The 20,304-nt window shown below is 31.5% G+C and overlaps 1 protein-coding gene across 1 annotated transcript in view; it reads left to right on the top strand.

The window, feature by feature from the left end:
- Positions 1-832: 832 nt before the first annotated feature.
- The window catches only part of LOC107456421 (F-box/LRR-repeat protein 5), a gene marked incomplete in the record, with an annotated part of 48,655 nt that continues 29,183 nt past the window's right edge, over positions 833-20,304 (top strand). The window contains 3 exon segments of the mRNA XM_043053868.2: positions 833-1,063; positions 11,245-11,382; positions 14,241-14,438. Coding sequence (XP_042909802.1) covers positions 980-1,063; positions 11,245-11,382; positions 14,241-14,438 — 420 coding nt within the window.

Below are 20,304 nucleotides of genomic sequence, written 5' to 3'. Positions count from 1 at the left end.
TTGTCGTAAGGTTACATGCTTTCTGGGATGGCACTAGAAGCAATCCTGCGTTCATGCACGAAACTGTAATATTTGACTGTGGGGGTGTGATGGTCTAAACTGGCATGTCAACTGATGGGCGCACTGATCTCAACTAATTCAAAATGGAGCTCTGACCGGTCGCCGATATAAGGATGAGATTTGGAGACCTAATGTAGTCCCTTACGCTGCAGCATTTTGAGATGGCTTTGCGTTAATGGACGATAATTGCAGGCCACATCTTGATGATTTTCTTTTGGAGGAAGGATTCGTGCAAATGGATTGTCCAGCGTGTTCTCCGGACGTGAACCCTATCGAGCATGTCTGGGACATTCTAGGCATACCAATTGCTGGACGCCTACCACCCCCGACAAACCCTTCAAGAACTGGGAAGAACTCATCTAGAGGAGTGAGACAGAATACCCCAGCCATTATTCTGTTATTGTTTTGATATCCCACCATTAATAACCTCATTGACTTGATGCTTCACTATTAGCCACTTTAAGAAAGTCTTCTTCGTATAGTACCGTTTGGGTTGCATTATAGCATGCCTGCAAAGTCTTCCGAATTCCTTTGTTTGTTTCGTTGAAATTTCAATTGAAAGAACTCGTTATGTTGTAAACACTGATTATATAATAATATTGGATAGCGAGCTTTTTCAAGTTTAGGCGTAAAATTAAATAGGAAGTATTAACTCAGAAGTCTTATGACAAATTTTATTTTGTAGCGCCATCTGTGCTTTGCTTTACATTATGTAAAAACTCGGTCAACCAGGGTTCTTTTTATTTAACTTGAAGAAATGGCAACTTTTAATCTCTCTTCTCTTCTGTTATTGTTTTGATACTGAAGTATCGATAACTCTTGAAAGATAGAAATTTTTCTATTTTGTTAAGAATAAAAATAACTACACTGACTACAATAAATAAGTTATAAATGACTTTATTCGTTTAAATTCAGAAAAATGGCTCCTTATCCTGAAGAAATCGATGTATTTTCTTTACCTCATACAAGAATGAAAGAGCTAGTAGATGTGTACCGTGAAAAGGTATTGAATGTTGATGAATTTTATTAAATATGCGTAAAAAGATAGCCAAATTTCTGAGAACATGGTAGTCCTTCGTAAGAAACTAATAAAGGAAAAAAATGCTCAAAAGGGAACCTACTCTAAGGGAATAGCCACCCTCTTCTAAACTGTGGCAGAATTTCTTGATGAAATATTCTATCACTAATATCTTTCATACTTTCATTATTAACAAAGATGTATGTTACTAATTTAAAGTAACAAAAACGCTATGTTTACAAAAAGAAACTAATTATTTTCATTGAATATTTAATATTTTAATTTACTGCATAATAATAAGTTTTATTTTCTGTGCATTAGCAGCAATCATATCGAACTCATAAAATAAGTTTTTAAAAAAATAGGTAAAACATGGAAAATATTAAAGATTAATGAAAAGAGAAGATGAAAAAAGAATTATGAAAATAAAATATTTAAAAAAAAAATAGTGTTTAAAAGCTACAAAACAAATTAAAAGATATAATCTGTTCATGAGCTCACAGGATTATATCCTCAAAAAGAAGTTCTTTAGAAAACACTCCATTTTGCAGATATAATATGAGCATGAGCTGATGAAGAGATTATGTCTTTTCATTTTTTGTTTTTTGACTTTTTAATATTGATTTTTTATTTATTTTTTTAATATTGTCCATATAAATATTAAAAAAATTTATATTAAGAAAATAAATATTAAAAAGCCAAAAAATGAAAAGGCGTAATCTCTTCATCAGCTCATATTATATTTGCAAGTGCTTTCTAAAAAACTCCTTTCTGAGGATATAATCCTGTGAGCTCATGAACAGATTATATCTTTTAATTTATTTGTTTTCTAGCTTTTAAACACTATTTTTTTTTTAACTATTTTATTTTCATAATTTTTTTTTCATCTTCTCTTTTCATTAATCTTTAATATTTTCCATGTTTTACCTATATTTTTATATTATTTTATGAGTTCCTAATTTGATTACTAATTATTTTAAGAGTAACTAATTTAAAGTAACAAAAATGCTGCATTTACAAAAAGGACAGTATACTTTCTGTTATTCTAATATTATGGGCGATATTGTTGCGTTTTGTTAGGGGGAAAAGGCACTAATTATTTCCTTTATTGCCTTTTGTAAATCATCACTTAAAAAAAAGAACAGTAAAAATTGTGAAATCAGTAGCAGTAACTACCGAAAAACAGATCGACGACAAAATCACGCGAATCGGACTCTTTAAAAAGGGGTTGCTCAGATACGTGTTTCATTTCAAGATTTGATTGTTGTAATGAATAATATCGTATTTTAAAACTATATGGAAGTCAAGACCAATAATTGCCAAAAGAAGTTCATACTTGAGCCAATAAAGCCTTAAAAATTTATACTGGAATGGATGATTCGAATTTCCCCTGTCGTCTGAAATATTAAAAATCAATAACTGCCGAAAATATAATTAAACTACTGCTTCGATAAACAATACTAACGGCGTAAATTGAGCTTGTCAAAACGAGATTTTCTAAATGCATGGTTCAAATTTTACGTGCAAATTTCTGCAGAAAAGAACATTAAAATTTTTTCTTTACAAAAGAAAAACCTTTCTACAAGAATTATGTGAAGTTCTGCCATGTGGCTATTAGATATAGGTATTATATACATATATATATCAGGGATCTGTCCTGGCCAAATTTACTACCGTTTAGCTGTACCTTCACAAATTCAAGTTTAGGAAAAAAGGTAGTTTCACAAAATACTCTTTCTTAAAATTTTATTTCTGTATCCCATACAAAAGGATAAATCCATATTTTTGTGCTGATTTTTTTGATATAATTTTTAATTTTCACAAAATAGGTACCTCTCAGAAAAACCTAGACAGACCCCAGTATATATATATGATATAGATATATTATATATGTATATTATATAGATATATTATATATGTATATTATATAGATATATTATATAGATATATTATGTAGGCTATTAGATTGTCACCAGCTCACAAAAGGTTAGGGATGTGCTTCTGAATGTTGTTTTTGTTTAAACATTTTCTTTAATTAAAATATTTAATTCAAATTTACATTACTCTATAAAAATTGCTTATATTTTTTGCACATTCATTCTGTAAGCTTCTTTTTGGTTAAAATTTATATCCCTGCAATATTTATGATAAATTAATTATTGTGAAAAATGGAAAAAGTTTTTTTTATATTTTATTTTTTAGTTTTAAATAATTAAAAGTATTTAATTTTCTTCAAATAGGCTATTAAGTTTACTGATAAAAATATTTAGTGCTTAGAACACTAATGTTTATACAAAACGTATATTTGCTTTTGCTGCTAACATGACTAAATATGATTTCGGCTCTTCATTAATCTACCTGCTTTGAAAGTGGCCCTTCACTCAAAAAGGTTGTGCACCCCTACATTAGGTAATAGTATTTGACATTCCCTAAATATGTTAGTTTTGTTTCTATAATTGTAATGATTAAAAGGGAGAATCTTAAAAGATGAATTCTTATTCTTCAGGGGATGATTCCGTATCGCGTTCAGATAGCGATCAAATATTTTTGTTAGAAAAAAAGCATATAGATGTTTGCGCAGCGGTGGTTGCTAGTTGATCCCTTTCTGTGATGTTTTTTTTATTAGTTTCTTGCATTCCTCTGCTCGGTAGTTCCCGAGACTTGGCTAATATTTTTTAAGACTAAGGAAATTTTCCCTTTATTCTATTTAAATATTATGTTCTTTAAATTTTTTTTTGTAGAATTTTGAACTTAATCTTGCTGCTCAAACAAAATATGCTAACATACGATGGCTTGCACCAAGAATATACAAGTAAAACTAGGCCTAAAAAAACGAGTTCTTTCTAAATTTAGTAACCATTTCACCTTTTTTAACAATACCTCTCTAAATAACTAAAACAAATTTTCATTTCACCAGAATTACTTAATAGCTATCTTATGAAATACAGCAAATTTTAGCTCATAAATTACTTAATTTTATTTCTTTTATATTAAACCAAATTATCAACTCACAGAATTATAAGCAGCTGTATACTTTGTAACCGGAAGTGGAGCAGAGATTGAACATTTTGTTAGAAGCATTTTATCCAGGGTTGGCAAGTTTTTGACGCATGACGGTTATTACCATGGTTTTTACCCTCATGTCAAAAACCCATCGTTTTGGTAAAACTGTATTTTTATTTGAGTTTAACTGCTTATAATTTAAAATTAATTCATTTTTGGCCAATAAAATTAGAAAAAAAGTTGTTAAAAGATATTTAAGAACAGATTCACGTATTTTCCGAACATGATTATATCAAAACATACTATTTGAAGTAAAATATTAGGATACTAAACAAAATTTTCAACATTTCCAAGCATCATTTTGTTTGGCATATTACATTACTGAAGAATTTCAAGATTGATTACTTTCATTCATAAAATCTTGCTTTGAGAAACGCATGTACACATAATAAGAAAGCCTCATAAAATAAACTTTTCGTATAATTTTTGTTTTCACTATTTTACACAGAAATGAGACACGAAAAAGCCTGGAAAATCCTTTTAGACTTTCCTTGCAACATTGCAATAACCTTTTGTTATCATTATCCTCAATGACAGGCTTTCTTGGAACTAGACTGGTGGTCTTCCATTGAAAAAATCTTCTCGAATTTTGGACTCATCCATACTAAACTCAGAAATCGACTGGGCAATAAAAAATTTGTCACTTGCTGTCGTATGCTTCGGCACAGTGACCCCGACTACTGAACATGTAATTTTGTTTGTAATTAAGTTTTGTTTAATGTGCTTTTTCAACTGAATAAAAGCTTTTAACTTGGAAATAATATATTGTCCACTATATGCCATAAATTAAAGAAAACAGTAGATTTTTGACGGTTTTTACCACTGCCATGTCAAAAACCAGTTTTTGACAGCAAAAACCCAACCCTGATTTCAGTTATCCTTATGTATAAGTAAAAGTTTAATGACAAGTATTAATTGGAATAAAGATTTTAACAACTTAATATGTTGATATCCTTATTTATTAATAAAAGTTTAATGACAAGTATTAATTGGAATAAAAATCTCAACAACTTAATACATGGTGCGAAGCATCTTTAAAAAGTGCTTAAAGGTGCTTATTTTCAATAATTGTTTTTTAAAAGCCCTTAAAGGTACTTCTTTCATTGGATGTTTTTAAAAAGTGCTTAATTTGCCCTTTTCGAAAAAGAGTTTTTTTTTTTTTACCATGTCGATTTTCGCCATGTAGTATGCAAAAGTGTGCTTTTCACATACAGTTCTATTCAACGTTTTCCCAATTCATTCAACAATCTATTTCGGCATACCGTTGGTCCATTGCGTATGAAAGCGGCCATCATTTTACATGTTTGATGAAATACTTGTGAGTCCGCATGTGCGCTGGGTTCGATAAGATTCCAGCACTCTCGTGTAAAACTCTGCTGCATTTTGCAAGATTTTCTCAATTTCAGACTTCATTTTCCAACCTCTGAAATCGAACCGAAAAATAACTTGATCATTTTATGATAGCTAATATAATGAAGAAAAAGGTTCTTTGTCAGAAACTAGTTTATTTATCATGATCATGTGAAGTCTTTGAAAATTATTTCGCATTATGTTTGTGTATATAGTGCTTAAAAATACTTTTTGAGTGCTTGAAAAGTATTTAAAAGGTGCTTATTTTTTGTTGAAAGATGTGGCTACCCACCGTGCGTGTAATATGTTTTCTCGTTCATTTTAAATCTAACTTATGATCAGTATTTTATTGTTATCAAACGATAACTTTTTATTATAGGAAATGTTTTGTTTGTTTGTTTTAATCGTTTTAAGTAATAATATCTAAATATATTTGTCTGGATTGTTTGTCAAATTTCTTATCTTAAATATGGCAATAGTATAGTATGAATGTATAACTTCTCTGAGTGAAGATCCACTTGCACAGCACGTAGATTAATGAGGGGCCGCACGCATATTTAGCCATTTTAGCAGCAAATATGATAATTTTTATCTAAACATTAGAGTTCTAAGCACCAAATATTTTTATCAGTAAACTTAACCCCTTAACTGCCGCGGGCGTATATATACGTCTCGGCCAGACGATGTGGTAACTGCCGCAGGCGTATATATACGCTTTCCCGAAGTACGATGCTTTGCATTGCGCTGCTATAAATAGAACTACACCCCCTACTTTAGAATGCAATAAAATGGCCTTGAAAGTGTTTGCTTTGCGAATGTATTACTAATTTCGGAGGAGGGGGAATGAGAAAAGGATGTTATGGATAAATGATATCGTATTAATCGCTTGTGTGTATTTATTTGAGTAAGGTCGGGTTTATTCTTTTTTCGCTTTTGTTTCCCGTATGTATTTGGTGCTTTTTATTCTTTCCATCAACGTCTTCAAATAGAAATGCATCGCGAAAATGTGCTGTTTGTTCAAGAAAAAAAATTCGGCGTGAATCCTGCTATCAGTGCAATGAATGTGATGTTGGTTTATGTGTCCAACCATGTTTCAGGATTTATCATACAACAGCTAAGTTTTAACATCTTTTATATTGTATTTTTATTATTTAATTTAAATTTTTTATTTTCTTTCTTTCATTTTTCTTGTCTTGTAAAATTAAACTGTTTTTAAATTGCAAAGCGTGCATCATTTTCCCCACCAAAACACTGTGTAAGAAAGTGCACTTGAGCGAAAAACGGTGGCACTGGGGAGTGAATCACGTTAATTTTACTCGGCAGTTAAGGGGTTAATAACATATTTGCTGAAAATTAAGTACTTTTAATTATTTGAATTTATTTAAAACTAAAAAATCTGATATATTTTTTTAAAAAACTTTTTCCATTTTTCACAATAATTAACTTATCAAATATTTATATATGTATATACATAAATGTTGGGAGGGGAGGATATAAATTCTAACAAAAAAAGAAACTTACAGAATGAAAGTTGAAAAAAACATGCATTTTATAGAATGATATTTATTTTTGAATTAAATATTTTAATGAATGAAAATTTATAATGTTTAAACAAAAACCAAATTAAAATTTTTTTAAAAATTGCATTCAGAAGCTCCCTTGGGCCACACATCAACAGTCGGCGGGTCGCATGTGGCCCGCAGGCCATAGGTTGTGTACCCCTAGTATATAGCAATTATTGAATTAGGATGCATGTTATAATTGAAGGATTTACCATGCGATAGTAATGAGTTGCACTTTTGATTTACAGTTGAACCTGATTATCTCGAAAATTTCTATATCTCGAAATTTCTAAAATTATCTTCATTTGCTATCTACAATCAATGTGTTTTCCTTATTTATGTCAAAAATATTCTTTTCAAACCTCCATTTCTCGAATTTCTAATAATAGAGCACAAATGTCCAAACAACCATGACTTTTTTTTATTAGTAGAACTGGCAGACTTAGATAAATCCACAGGAAGTAGAGATGAACAGGTTGGGGGGTGTCACTGTCCATGCACTTCCTTAACTTGAAAAGAATACAATGATTCTGACAGCAAGTGAGATGAATAGGACTGAGTGACCACCAGGCTTTGCAACGTAGATAAGAAAGGTAGGAATAGAAAATTCTATAAATCAAAGGATAATTAGGAGTTTTAAAGTGAACTATAGAAGACAGTTGGTAATCAAACTTGTAGATGCCATCGCTGAAGAAAGTTCTCTTCCAAAAATAAATGTGTTCGATGCTATCAGAATGACTGTTCTGCTTGGAGAAATGTGTCTCTAAAAATTATCCAAAATGGTTTTAAGAATAACTGTGAAGATGATGAGCAAGAGGTAATGAAATTGTTGATGATGAAAATACAGTACCAGAATGGAATGCAATAAAATCTGGATTTCAGACCTGCCAACTTTTAATCCCTTCAATTATAATTTTTCCCAGTGGTATTAAAATGGAATTAAAACTTCAATTTTAAGCAAACAAATACGTTGTATTTGAAAAAAATTAAGTTGACAACCATGATAGTAACGCATATTAATATATAAGCTTAATTTTTGTAAGAATAGTGGTGATCAAAATCATTTAAAAATTAAATTTATAAAAGAAAAAAATAGTATATATTTACTACCACTTTAAATATGAAAATAAAATCTCCCGCAAAATCCGGTAGAGTTGGCAGGTATGGCATTTAATGTTGAAGACAACTGCAATATGCGAAATATTGACAGGAAACCATAGATAAGGAATATCAGATGTTAAAGAGTTGCAAAATCATATTGATGAACCAAAAGAAGAAGCAGAAAAAGCTTCTTAAATCCTATGAAAATATTGGGTATGGGAAATTTGATGTTCTTTCTAACCTTAAAAGAACACTCGAAAAGTTAGTCGTCGAGAATTATTTTAAGTTTTAAATGTATGTTGAAAAATTTCTATGTAAATAGATGTATGTGGTATAATTAAGTTACAGAAAAATGCCTGTATTTTACTACTAAAAACAATTAAAGCACTTTTAATAGAATTTCTTTATTAAATTTAATTTTTTAAAGTACCTGTAAACTCAAAACCTCTCTATCTCAAATTTTTTACCTTTCCCGTGAGATTCGAGATCAACTGGTTTGACTGTATATAATATATATATATCGATACAAAGTTCAAAATTTAGAGAAAACACGGGGGAAATTACAAATAATCAACCGAGAGGAAGAAAAATTTTAAAATAAAAAAATAACACAATTTTAAAACAATTTCAAAAAATGCGGGGAGGGGGGGATTTATCTCTTCATCAGCACGCATGATTATATCAGCAAAAAAGAGTGCTTTCTAGTATTGTATCAATATAGCCAAAGAAAAATACAATGTTGCCCTGTATACACTCGGCTGCGAACGGCAATACAGGAGCGACCACGATCGTAAACTTAATACAGCTCTCACGATCAGCATTTTGAAAGTCTGCTGGTCTGCTGATCTAAATATGGCTCTCCCAGCTTCTCACAAAACAGTAATGAATCAACTAGTAGTATCCCGTTCATCAAATTCTATCACACTATCTGGTGAGGTAGTGCGTCTACCATTACAAAATATAAATCCAATTCACTAGTATATATAAGACATGTTAACTCGATTCTATGTTGGGATACCTTTTCATAGGTTGTTGATAACTACCTATCCCCACATCAAGTATTGGAAGAAATTTGCTTTTGTGGAGCACTTTTTGATAGAACTAACCTGCATTTTTGTTACATATAGAGGAAAACCCCGAAAAAATCCCACGATTAGCCTGACGGAAAAGGGACCCATGATTTGTCTACTACTGAAGATATTTTTTAGTCAGCACTGTGGTCGGTGTAAGCTGGGTGCGGCATTCAAATCAACCAGAAATTGCCAGTTCACCTCATTGGGAGGCTCTGTCCCCTGAACCACCACGGCTTATGCCAAAAACAATTTAAGAATTCAGAGAACATATTTGTAATGCACAAATGCTTCAGAATGAAATGGACCTAGATGTCGACCGTGTGGAAGTCTGTGACGCATATATACATACCTGGTAACTTTCCGGAGTATCTCCGGAAATTTCAGTGTACTTCGCAAAGATATAAATTTTACCCGGGAAATAAACCCGTTAGCTAATTGTTACATTTCCCGCCGATGACGTCGCATAATCGTATTCACGTCCCTTTCACGTCATGTGATCCCGTCCCCACAAGACAAAATCAACACAGTAAATGAAGAGATTCTGAAGCATGCTTCTACAATGCAGTATTAACTGAGCAAGATTTACTGAAAGTTACTTTGACTGGACAAAAATATTAAATTTTTGATGTATAACAACAATATCATGAGGAGAGTTTTTGTTTAATTAAAATTTTTCATTTGCTTCATAATTATTTTGTCTGCAATTCTTTCATAATTTTCCCATTTAATGTTGTTAGTTTAAATACTTTTTTTAAACTGATAAAAAGCAGAGGTGATTGTGCTCTGGAAAAAATCCAGATTTTTCGCTAACCGCGATCCGAAAGTTTCCGGAAATCCTAAGTCCAGAAGGTTTGAGAAATCGTCGATCGCATTTATAAAATTCTTGTATGTTGTATCTAAAAATATTAGAACTATAATTTATGCTTGCCATCTCTTTCATTTGTAAATATTTTTTCTGGTAGAATAATAAATGTGATTAGGGATAAAAGTATCTCACCCATTGTGGTGGTCCTGAAAGAGTGGATACCACTTCTGGAGAACACACTAGGTCTGCTCATCGGGAAGACTGATTGTGCAGCTCATAGGAGATAAGAGTAAACTTACACATAATTATTCATTTAAATTATGCTGCATATAATTCATTCAGAATATTCAGTTTTGGAAATTTGAATGATTTAAATTTATAAAGATATAAATTTTTTGTTACTCAAGAAATTTTCAGGATTTTCGAGTTGGGCCCACATTCACCCCTGAGAGAGTGAGTAATATAGTTCTGTTAATTTTTACCAACTATCAAAGATAATTTAATCATGATTTAATAAACTAAGATGGTCTAAATATTATTCCATAATTATTAATTTTGCATTTTCAATATTTTTCTATTAAATATGTCCTATTTATATAGTTTTTAAATTTATGCATAGAAATATAGCTAAATTTGTTTCGCGTTATACTCCTGAAATGACTCCCCAAACTCCTGATGTTTTTTATCATTGCTCCTAAAAAATTTTCTATAAAGTCACCAGGTCTGTATATACAAAGTTCATTCTACATTCTTTTGATTCATTCTTTTTCATTAAATAGTTTGTAACCGCTATATTCATTTTGAATTACTTTGTATTTTTCACTGCAGCCTATAGTTTGTCTAAGCTAAGAACTCCTCCCGCCACAAAATCTGAGGCTGTCTAGATCTATGGAAACAAGAGTAGCGCATTTTAGGGAGGGTAGCTTCTCTCTAGGACTAACACAATTGACCGAAGAAAGAGATTCCCTTTCTCTCGCCGAATCGGGCCAAAACCACTCCAAAACAGTGACCCTGCACCCCTACTTAAAATAGTCATACCTCGTTACCATAGTCACTGCCACAGGTCCAGACGAATGCCTGGTGGAGTACTTATTTTAGACAAACTATATCTTTTTTTTCAAGGATAAAACTACAAAAAATTAAAATTTATTTATTATTAAAATTATTTATTATATTTAAGAACCTGTTAAAAAATAATTATATTGTTTTCAGCTGTTATATACTGATTTTAAAGATTATGCTGCAGTCGAATCTTTGTTGCACAGTCTGCATCACACTTTCTGTGAATTCAAGTCTCACGAGCAAATTGAAAACAAGTATATCATGAGAAAGTTGAAGAAACGCTTAAAAGTAAGTTTTTTAAGACACTCTCTTACCCTTCTATGAGAAAACCTTATTATTTTTTGACCACTTTTCTACATTCAAAAATAAATAATTTCTACTATGAAATTTAAGAAATGCACCATTTTTTAAAGCATTTTGCCTTATCCATAACTAAAACATTGTGCGTAGCATTTTTAAAAACTGCTTAAAGGTGCTTATTTCATTGAGTGTTTTTAAAAAGTGCTTAATCTTCCCTTTTTCAAACTGAGATTTTTCCTTTACCATGTTGATTTTCGCTATGAATTATACAAAAAGACACAGTTCACATTGTTCTATTTAGCATTTTCACAATTCATTCAACCCCAGCCTATACACCATTCTTTACATGATTCAAAATTTTATGATTTTTGACAATTGTCAAAAACAATGCCAAAAGTTTTTTTTTGATGTGAAGGTTAAAACAAGATGAAACTGTCAATTGTCAAAAACTTTCCAACCCTGCCTAATTATGATATTTTTTTAAAGTACTTAAAAGTATTTTNGTGCTTTAAAAGTGCTTAAAAGGTGCTTATTTTTTGTTGAATAATTTGGCTACACACCCTGTAAGAACATTTCAGATCTAAAGAATTCTTCTGTCCCCTTTCTTTATCTTTTCGATTTTATCTTTGGCAAGAAAGAAAAGAAAATGATCGTAGAAAATATTTTGGCATCTTTTAATCTGGACATCTCACTCTTCCCCGTGGCAGAATTACGGCGACATTTTCGCAGAACATTAGACTTTTTGTAGAAAGAGTTTTCACTTGGGAAGGGGAAAATTTTTGTTTTCCTTTCTGCAGAATTTTTTTTTCTAAGTTGTCTTTCTTGCGCATCAGAGAGGTAGGAAATAACCGTGATTTTTCTGTTCTCATTTGAAATTTTCAAAAAAAGTATGTAATGACTGGCTTCAGCTAAAATTTCAAAATAACAATTGCAATCTGAAATAAAAAATTCTGAAATCACGAAAGTTTAAAAGATAGTTCGCTCTAGAAATTATGTTCTTTCTTTCATTTTTTTCCTTTAAAAAGCTCCATACTTAATATACACTTATTTTATTATCTATTTTTTTAAAGAAACCCATTCGTTTTATTCGTGATTTTTATTTTGGGAGTCACTGCACGGATTTTACGATTTTTAGTTTATTTACCAATTTCAATTTATGTGATGATTTACAAAATTCAAAAGAGGAAATAATTAGTGTTTTCTGCCTACAGAATGTGAGAATATTGCCTATAATATTAGAATTAAAATAATATTACTTGTAAAATAAAATTTTTTTGTACATTTTTATTCTATACTTTCTTCTGTATACCCAACGTTTTCGTTACTTTAAATTAGTAATTGTTATAATTAAAAGCAACTGTGCTAGGGTCGTAGAAAACCCGAAAAAATTCTGCCACACACAAGTTTAAATTATTTCCTTCTAATTATTTTGATCCCTGCTGGATTAAAAAGAATATCATCCAGTTGTTGGTCTTGATGAACGATCCATTGTGAATGTCTTACAGGGCTCCGAATCACAGCAACATTGTCACAGAACGTTACTAAGCTCTTGCATGATGATTTTTCTTTTAAAAAGAAAAAAAAAGTAGTTTTCTTTTCTGCAGAAATTGACACGTAACATTTGAATCATGCATTTAGATTAAGGGTGCACAACCTGTGACCCACGGATAACATGTGGCCCACAGACTGTCGATATATGTGGTCCACAAGGACTTCTGAACGCAATAAGAAAATTTCTTTTAATTTGATCTTTGTTTAAACATTATAAATTTTCTTAAATTAAAATATTTAATTGAAATTTATATTACTCTAACAGAGTTTTCATCATAGAAAAAAAAATGGGTGAGAATTTCTCACCCTTTCTCAAAAACAGGGTGAGTTTTCAAAAAGTTAAATGAGATTTCTAAAAACTGAAAAAGACACAAAAATTCTTCAAAAAAAAAAATAATTTCTTTAATTATAATACATTTTTAACGTCTTCTATTTTTTAAAGCATTGAATATTTTTGGTGCATTATCATAGAAGATTTTGCCTTTACAAGGTATTTGTCCATCTTACATGAGTGCATAAAAAATTTGAACGTCTTACATGAAGAAACCTTACTTACAGTAAACACGTGGTTGCAGAGAAATGTGTTCTCAAAAGGGGTCCCGTGGTTGTGTTCTGTTGTTCAGAAAAGTTTCTGAACAATACTGGTAAATAGGGAGGCTAGATAATGGGTTAAAAGTAATGAAAGATGCAGGAAGAAAAGTGAAACGGATTTTATTCTAAATGGCGTAATTCGAAGCTTTTTCCAAACTGCGAGAAATTGGCGAATTTTGAAATTGATTTATAGAATGCGCGAATTTCTCGCGGTAATAATTTTTTAATGCGAGAAAAGAAATAAATATGCGAGATTCTCGCATTCTCGCGCTGTAGTGAAAACACTGCTCTAAAATGCGTATATTTTTGGTACTTTCATTCTGCAAGCTTCTTTTTGGTTAGAATTTATATCCACCCGCAATATTTATGTATATATGTATAAATTAATATAACATCTTAATATATATTTAATAAATTAATTATTGTAAAAAATTAAAAAAGTTTTTTTTTTAAAAAAAAGAATCAATTTTTTTAGTTTTAAATGAATTGAAATATTAAAAGTATTTAATTTTCTACAAATATGTTAAGTTTTTTGATAAAAATATTTAGTGCTTAGAACTCTAATGTTTAGATAAAAATTATCCTATTTGCCGTTAACATGACTAAATATGCGTGTGACCCCATGTTAATCTACGTGTTGTGCAAGTTTATTTATGAAATTTGAGGGGAGTGAGTAGTAACCAGATTCATAATTTGTTTTTAAGCTATTGTCTATCCATGATGCCACTGTGTGTAACTGTCACTCTGATAATAAACTGTCAGACATGTTGGCCCTGGTTAAAGACGGTTATTCCTGCACGTCCAAACCTGAAGCAGAAAGAATTAATTTTGGCATAAAACTGCAGGATGCTCTGCAGGATTTCACCTGTTCATTTTTACCCCACATGAAAGAAGAGGAAGAGGTAAGTCTTATTATGGAATCTTATTGCTTAAAAAGTGCTTAAAGGTATTTATTTTCAATTTTTGTTTTTTAAAAGCCCTTAATGGTGTTTAATTGGGTGTATTTAAAAAGTGCTTGAAAGTGAATGATTGAAATGGGCTACAGTGTGGCATAGAACAGAAAACTCTCTACCTATTTCAGCACTTTGAATGCTTTCACCATTGGTGTGCGGAGAAGGAAGTGTATGTCTTGATTTTTCAACTAGATTAAAGTCTTTTAAGTTAGGAACTGAAAGTGTCGTGGAAATTTTAAAAAACATTTTTAAGAATTAAATACAAAAAATATTAATAAAAGGAAAAATATTGCAGTACAACTGAAAAGAGGATGAGAGGGAAGGGCATGGAATTGGTCTTCTCCCCAGATGGCGAGTGTTGTGATCGCCTATTTTTGTTTTTTAAAAGCCCTTAAAGGTGCTTTTTATGGGTTTTTAAAAAGTGCTTAAAGGTGCTTATTTTCGTTTTTTAAAAGGTGCTTTTTTATTGGATGTTTTTAAAGAGTGCTTAATTTTTTCCTTTTCGAAAATGAGATTTTATTTTTAAATATGAATGTAGTATTTTTTGTATAACATGTAATTTTTGTAGTATACTATCAGGGGTCTGACTAGTTTTTTCTCAGAGGTATCTATTTTGTGAAAATTTAGACATAATTTGTGAAAAAAAATCAACACAAAAATATGGATTTATCGTTTATTACGGGATTCAAAAATAAAATTTTAAGATAAAGTATTTTGTGAAACTACCCTTTTTCCTAAAGTTGAATTTGTGAAGAAGGTATCGCTAAACGGTAGTAAATTGGGCCTGGACAGAGCCCTGACTATGCAGAATTTGATTTAATATTGAAATCTCATTCTAAATTAATATAACGAAGCTCAAATAAAAGTGGCCATACTAAAGAAGAAACCTTCCTCAATGACAATAGAAAAATAACAAGACAAACATGTTGTTAATGCTTGTTTGAATAACAGAAGGGAGATAGATGAAAGTGTATAACAGAGCTCGGTAGAAATAAAATTCATTTCCAAATGTTGGAGAAAGAATGAACTAAATTATTAGAATTTTTCTGATCAGGGGTCTGTCTAGGTTTTTCTGAGAGGTACCAATTTGGGAAAATTCAGACATAATTTGTGAAAAATAATATTTAAAAATCAACACAAAAATATGGATTTATTGTTTCTTAAGGGATACAAAATTTTTTTTTTAAGAAGAAGTATTTTGTGACCGTTCTTCCTGAAGTTAAATTTGTGAAACTACCGTTTTACCTAAAATTGAATTTGTGAAGGTACCGTTAAACGGTTGTACATTTGGCCTGGACAGACCCTTGCTGATGTTAAAAATTTTCTTTGTAATCAAAAAGATGGGCTGAGATATGATCAAACATGTAGTGTGTCTACCACTACTAAAATACAATTCCAATTTGCTAGTACATAAGATGTGTTAACTCGATGATAAATAATCAAGCCAAGAATCTGTAGTATAACACATAGGGGCTGCTTTTAATGTTCTATGAATATGTTCAATCATCCCATTGGCCTTAGGATTGTATGCAGTTGTACCTATAATTTCAACACCCAGAATTTGTGCTAATTTCTTGAAAGTGAAGGAATCCAGTTGTCTTCCCTGATCATTTGAAATTCTAACAGGAGCACCAAACCGTGAAACCCAATTAAAAATCACTGCTCGTGCTACTGTATTTGCCGTGATATCTTGTAGAGGTACCACCTCAACCCATCGTGTAAACCGATCAATTAAAGTTAAGCAGTACTTATATCCTCGACACACCGGTAATGGGCCAATCAGGTCCAAATGCACGTGCTGGAACCTAGCATTAGGCACAGGAATTTTACCCAATGGTGATATAACGTGTCGATGTATTTTAGCCTTTTGGCAACTTAAACAAGTGCGACACCACTGAACAATGTCTTTTCGAATTGAAGGCCAAACATATGTACTACATAACTGTCTTAAAGTAGATCGGGCACTGATGTGTGCAAGGTTATGTACAGAATCGAAAATCATTTTTCGAAATTTCATGGGTACATACAAACGAGCACTAGGTTGGGAGACATCAAAATACAAATTTACATCAGAATTAGGCAAAACAATTAATTTAAATTTAAGATTAGTAACATCTGGATTTTTTAAATATACCTGTAATTCTTCATCAGTCAACTGCTCAATTGCAACTTGCACATAATCAATTTTGTCAGGCGTCTGCCACTAAGTTTTCTGCGCCTCCTACATATCGTAAGTCACAAGTACACTGTGATATAAATTCTAGTTGTCGTAAACGTCTAATAGAGCACTTTTCAAAACTTTTGCCAAAGGTTTATGATCAGTTATAACATGAAATACCCTTCCTTCTAACATATAACGAAAATGAATTATTGACAAATAAATCGCCAAAAGCTCTTTGTCATACACAAAATATTTAACTTGGACATTATTTAATTTTTTGGAGAAAAAGGATAAAGGTATATAACCAGACACAGTGTTTTCATGTAAAGCGCCAGCTACTGCAATGTCACTAGCGTCCGTAAACAGCACTAACTGGCACTCAGGTGCCGGGTGAGAAAGCTGAGTAGTGTTTACGATACTTTCTTTGTATTTTTTGAAATAATTTTCTAACTCTGCAGTCCAGTTAAGAGTTTTACTATCCCCAAGTAAAGAGTTTAACGGGGCATGCAATTCTGCCGCTTTGGGAATAAATCTCCTATAGAAATTTAAACACCCAAGAAACCTGCGTAAATCTTTTAGAGTTTTGAGTTTAGAATAATTAACAATTGCCTCTACTTTATGTGGTAAAGGTTTAACACCATGCTCATTCACTAAGTGTCCAAGGAAGGGTACTTCAAAAGATCCAAAAATACACTTAGAGACATTAATTGTTAAACCATACTGTTTTAAATGTTCAAATATTAAACGTAAGTGATACAAATGTTCAGTCTCGTTTGCACTTGCCACGAGAATGTCATCAATGTAAGCAAATATAAAATCTAATCCATATAAAACTTCGTTAATAAACCGTTGGAAGGTTTGAGGTGCATTACACAACCTGTAAGACAGATACAAAAATTCAAATAACCCAAAAGGTGTTATAACTGCAGTTTTCTCAATGTCTTGTTCTGCTACGGGAATTTGATTATATGCTTTAACAAAATCTATAATACTAAATATTTTCTTGCCAAACAGANATACAAAAATTCAAATAACCCAAAAGTTGTTATTACTGCAGTTTTCTCAATGTCTTGTTCTGCTCCGGGGATTTGATTATATTCTTTAACAAAATCTATAATACTAAATACTTACTTGCCAAACAGATTTTGAGAAAAATCCTGCAAATTTGGTAAAGGGTATTTATCAGACTGAGTAGAGGCGTTTAAAGCTCTGTAATCGCTGGTAGGTTGCCAATCAGAGTTACTTTTTGGAACCATGTGTAGGGCGCTGGCCCAAGGACTTTTGGATGGCCTACAAATACCATGTTGCAGCATGAGATCAAATTCAGATTTGGCAGCTTGAAGTTTAACAGAATTCAATCTGCGAGCTTTTGAACGACTGGAGGACCAATCGTGTTAATATAATGTATTGTGCTTAATTTTAAGATAATTAGGCCTAACTCTAGTAATTTCAGAAAATTCCTGAATTAAGTCGTGATATTTAGTATTGCCAAAAATTGTTTTAACTCTTTGGATTGAGGAAGGAAAGATTTTACTTTGATGAGCCAAAGACGTTTTCGTATAAATTTTTTATTTTTAAGATCGATTAACAACTCAAAATGTCGTAAGAAATTTGCGCCCAAAATTGGTTTTGAAACATTCGCAAGTTTAAATGTAAAATCAAATTTTCGATGTAAACCAAAATCAAGCGACATAAGTTTAACACCAAATGTTTTAATAGCAGTGCCGTTAGCTACATGCAACACATAATTTGATGTTGACCTGCAACCTTTAAATGTTATAGGCAATAAACTTACATCAGATCCGCTATAGACCAAGAACAGTAACCTAGTTTTGCGATCAGAAACAGAAAGTCGGTGGCTAAATTTTAAATTCTCACTACTACTAACCACCGCACTAATAGTAGAGCTCATCAGTTTAAATTAAAATTGCAAGGCTCAATACATTTGTGTGCTTTTTCGGCATACTTCCTATGATACCAACAAATTTTCGTTATGCCAGTTTGGATCTCTGCTTCACCTTTAAAAGTGCAAGACTTTAAATTTTTAAAGCACTTGAATTGGAACACAAACGACTATGGGATATACTTCAATATCTACGCATAGAATTTATTTCATTCTTCAACTCTGCCAAATCCGTAGAAATTTCAGCTATTTTTTCTATAAGTGAATCTCTATTTACAACTTCATTACAACTTGAAGTAATGAACGGCCATGTAAGGCTTTTCCAAATTTGGGTTTCTAACCAAGTCTGCAATCACTTGCATAATATGTTGATCAAGAACAGAGATTAAACAGCAATACATAGTAGATTCAGAAGTAATCCCTGATAATTTAAAATTAGCTTCGTAAAATATTGACTAGGATTATCAATCCAAAATCCAGGTAAGCGAAGGCCAATTTTATGAATTTCAGTTTGAGTTCCCGTTTTATCTTTATCAGTCTTTGTAACACAAACTAAGCAACTAGTTCAAGATTCACTTATGAAAATTTACAAACTGAACTAGTTATATATATATATATAAACTATAAAAATGAAACTTATTGTTTTACTTAACTTTCTTCGTGTTTTCTTGTATTTATTTATTTATTATATATATATATATATAATGATGATATAGATCTAGATAGATAGATATCTAATGATAACCCAACTGATAATTATTATAATCCTTTGCAGAGAGCCGTAAAGGCTCAAGGGGATAGAGCGTTCGCCTTCTAATGAGGTGAACCGTTTTCGAATCCCAGTGATGGCTGGTCGATACGAATTCCGCGTACGGCTTGCACCGACCACAGTGCTGACGTAAAGTATCTTCAGCGGTTGACAGATCATGGGTTAGAGTTCTCTTGTTGTCAGACTAACTGTTGGGGTATTCGTGGTTTTCCTCTCCATGTAATGCAAATGCGCGTTTTTTTTTCACGAAAACTGATTTTGTCAAATACTTGATCCAGGAGTTCTCACGCCTTCTAGATTGCGTTCAAAATTACGAGACTACTGAGTTGAACATTTGCAGTCGTAGACCCCGACACTAGGAAGGCTGTTTTAATAATATCCTTTGCAAAAATATTTTTTTTAATTCATTTAAACGCCAACCCATAAATATCTCGGTGGTATGTGATAAAATGGACTAATTCCATTTTTAAAAATAACGGCTCATTAACTAACACAATTGTTTTAGGTTGAGTCCACGCTATATTTAATTGAATAAATAAACAATGAATTGAAAAACTCACTCATTCGATTAATTGTGGTCAAAGCGTTTCATATGCGTTCATTTTTCTAAACATTCTTTTTTAAAGAAAAAAAAGAAGCGTTGTCACTTTGCTTTAACAGTCACGGACTGCGATAAATTTCCCTTTCGCGTCATTCACTTTCAAGAACTTACAAAAAAAAGGTTCGTCATTTTCAATTTGTTCGAAAAAAAAACTGTTCCTTTTTCTCGCATCGTTGACTACACATTTTCCTCACTCATTTGTTGACAGATTATTAGCTGATTATTAGCACTTTATTATCCGAACATTTTGCACTAACCTGAAGCTAAATGTTTACTTTTGAAAACGATTGTTTTAAATCTTCGGCTGTTTACTGTCCCAAAGGAAAAATTTTGTTTTTGTACATGATTTGATTTTTCTTTTTTTTTTTTTTTTTTTTTTTT

This window comes from Parasteatoda tepidariorum, chromosome 8 (genome assembly GCF_043381705.1).
Source record: "Parasteatoda tepidariorum isolate YZ-2023 chromosome 8, CAS_Ptep_4.0, whole genome shotgun sequence".
NCBI classification, from domain to species: domain Eukaryota; kingdom Metazoa; phylum Arthropoda; class Arachnida; order Araneae; family Theridiidae; genus Parasteatoda; species Parasteatoda tepidariorum.
The sequence above is the reverse complement of the archived record's forward strand: the minus strand, read 5'-3'. Positions and strand labels throughout refer to the sequence as shown.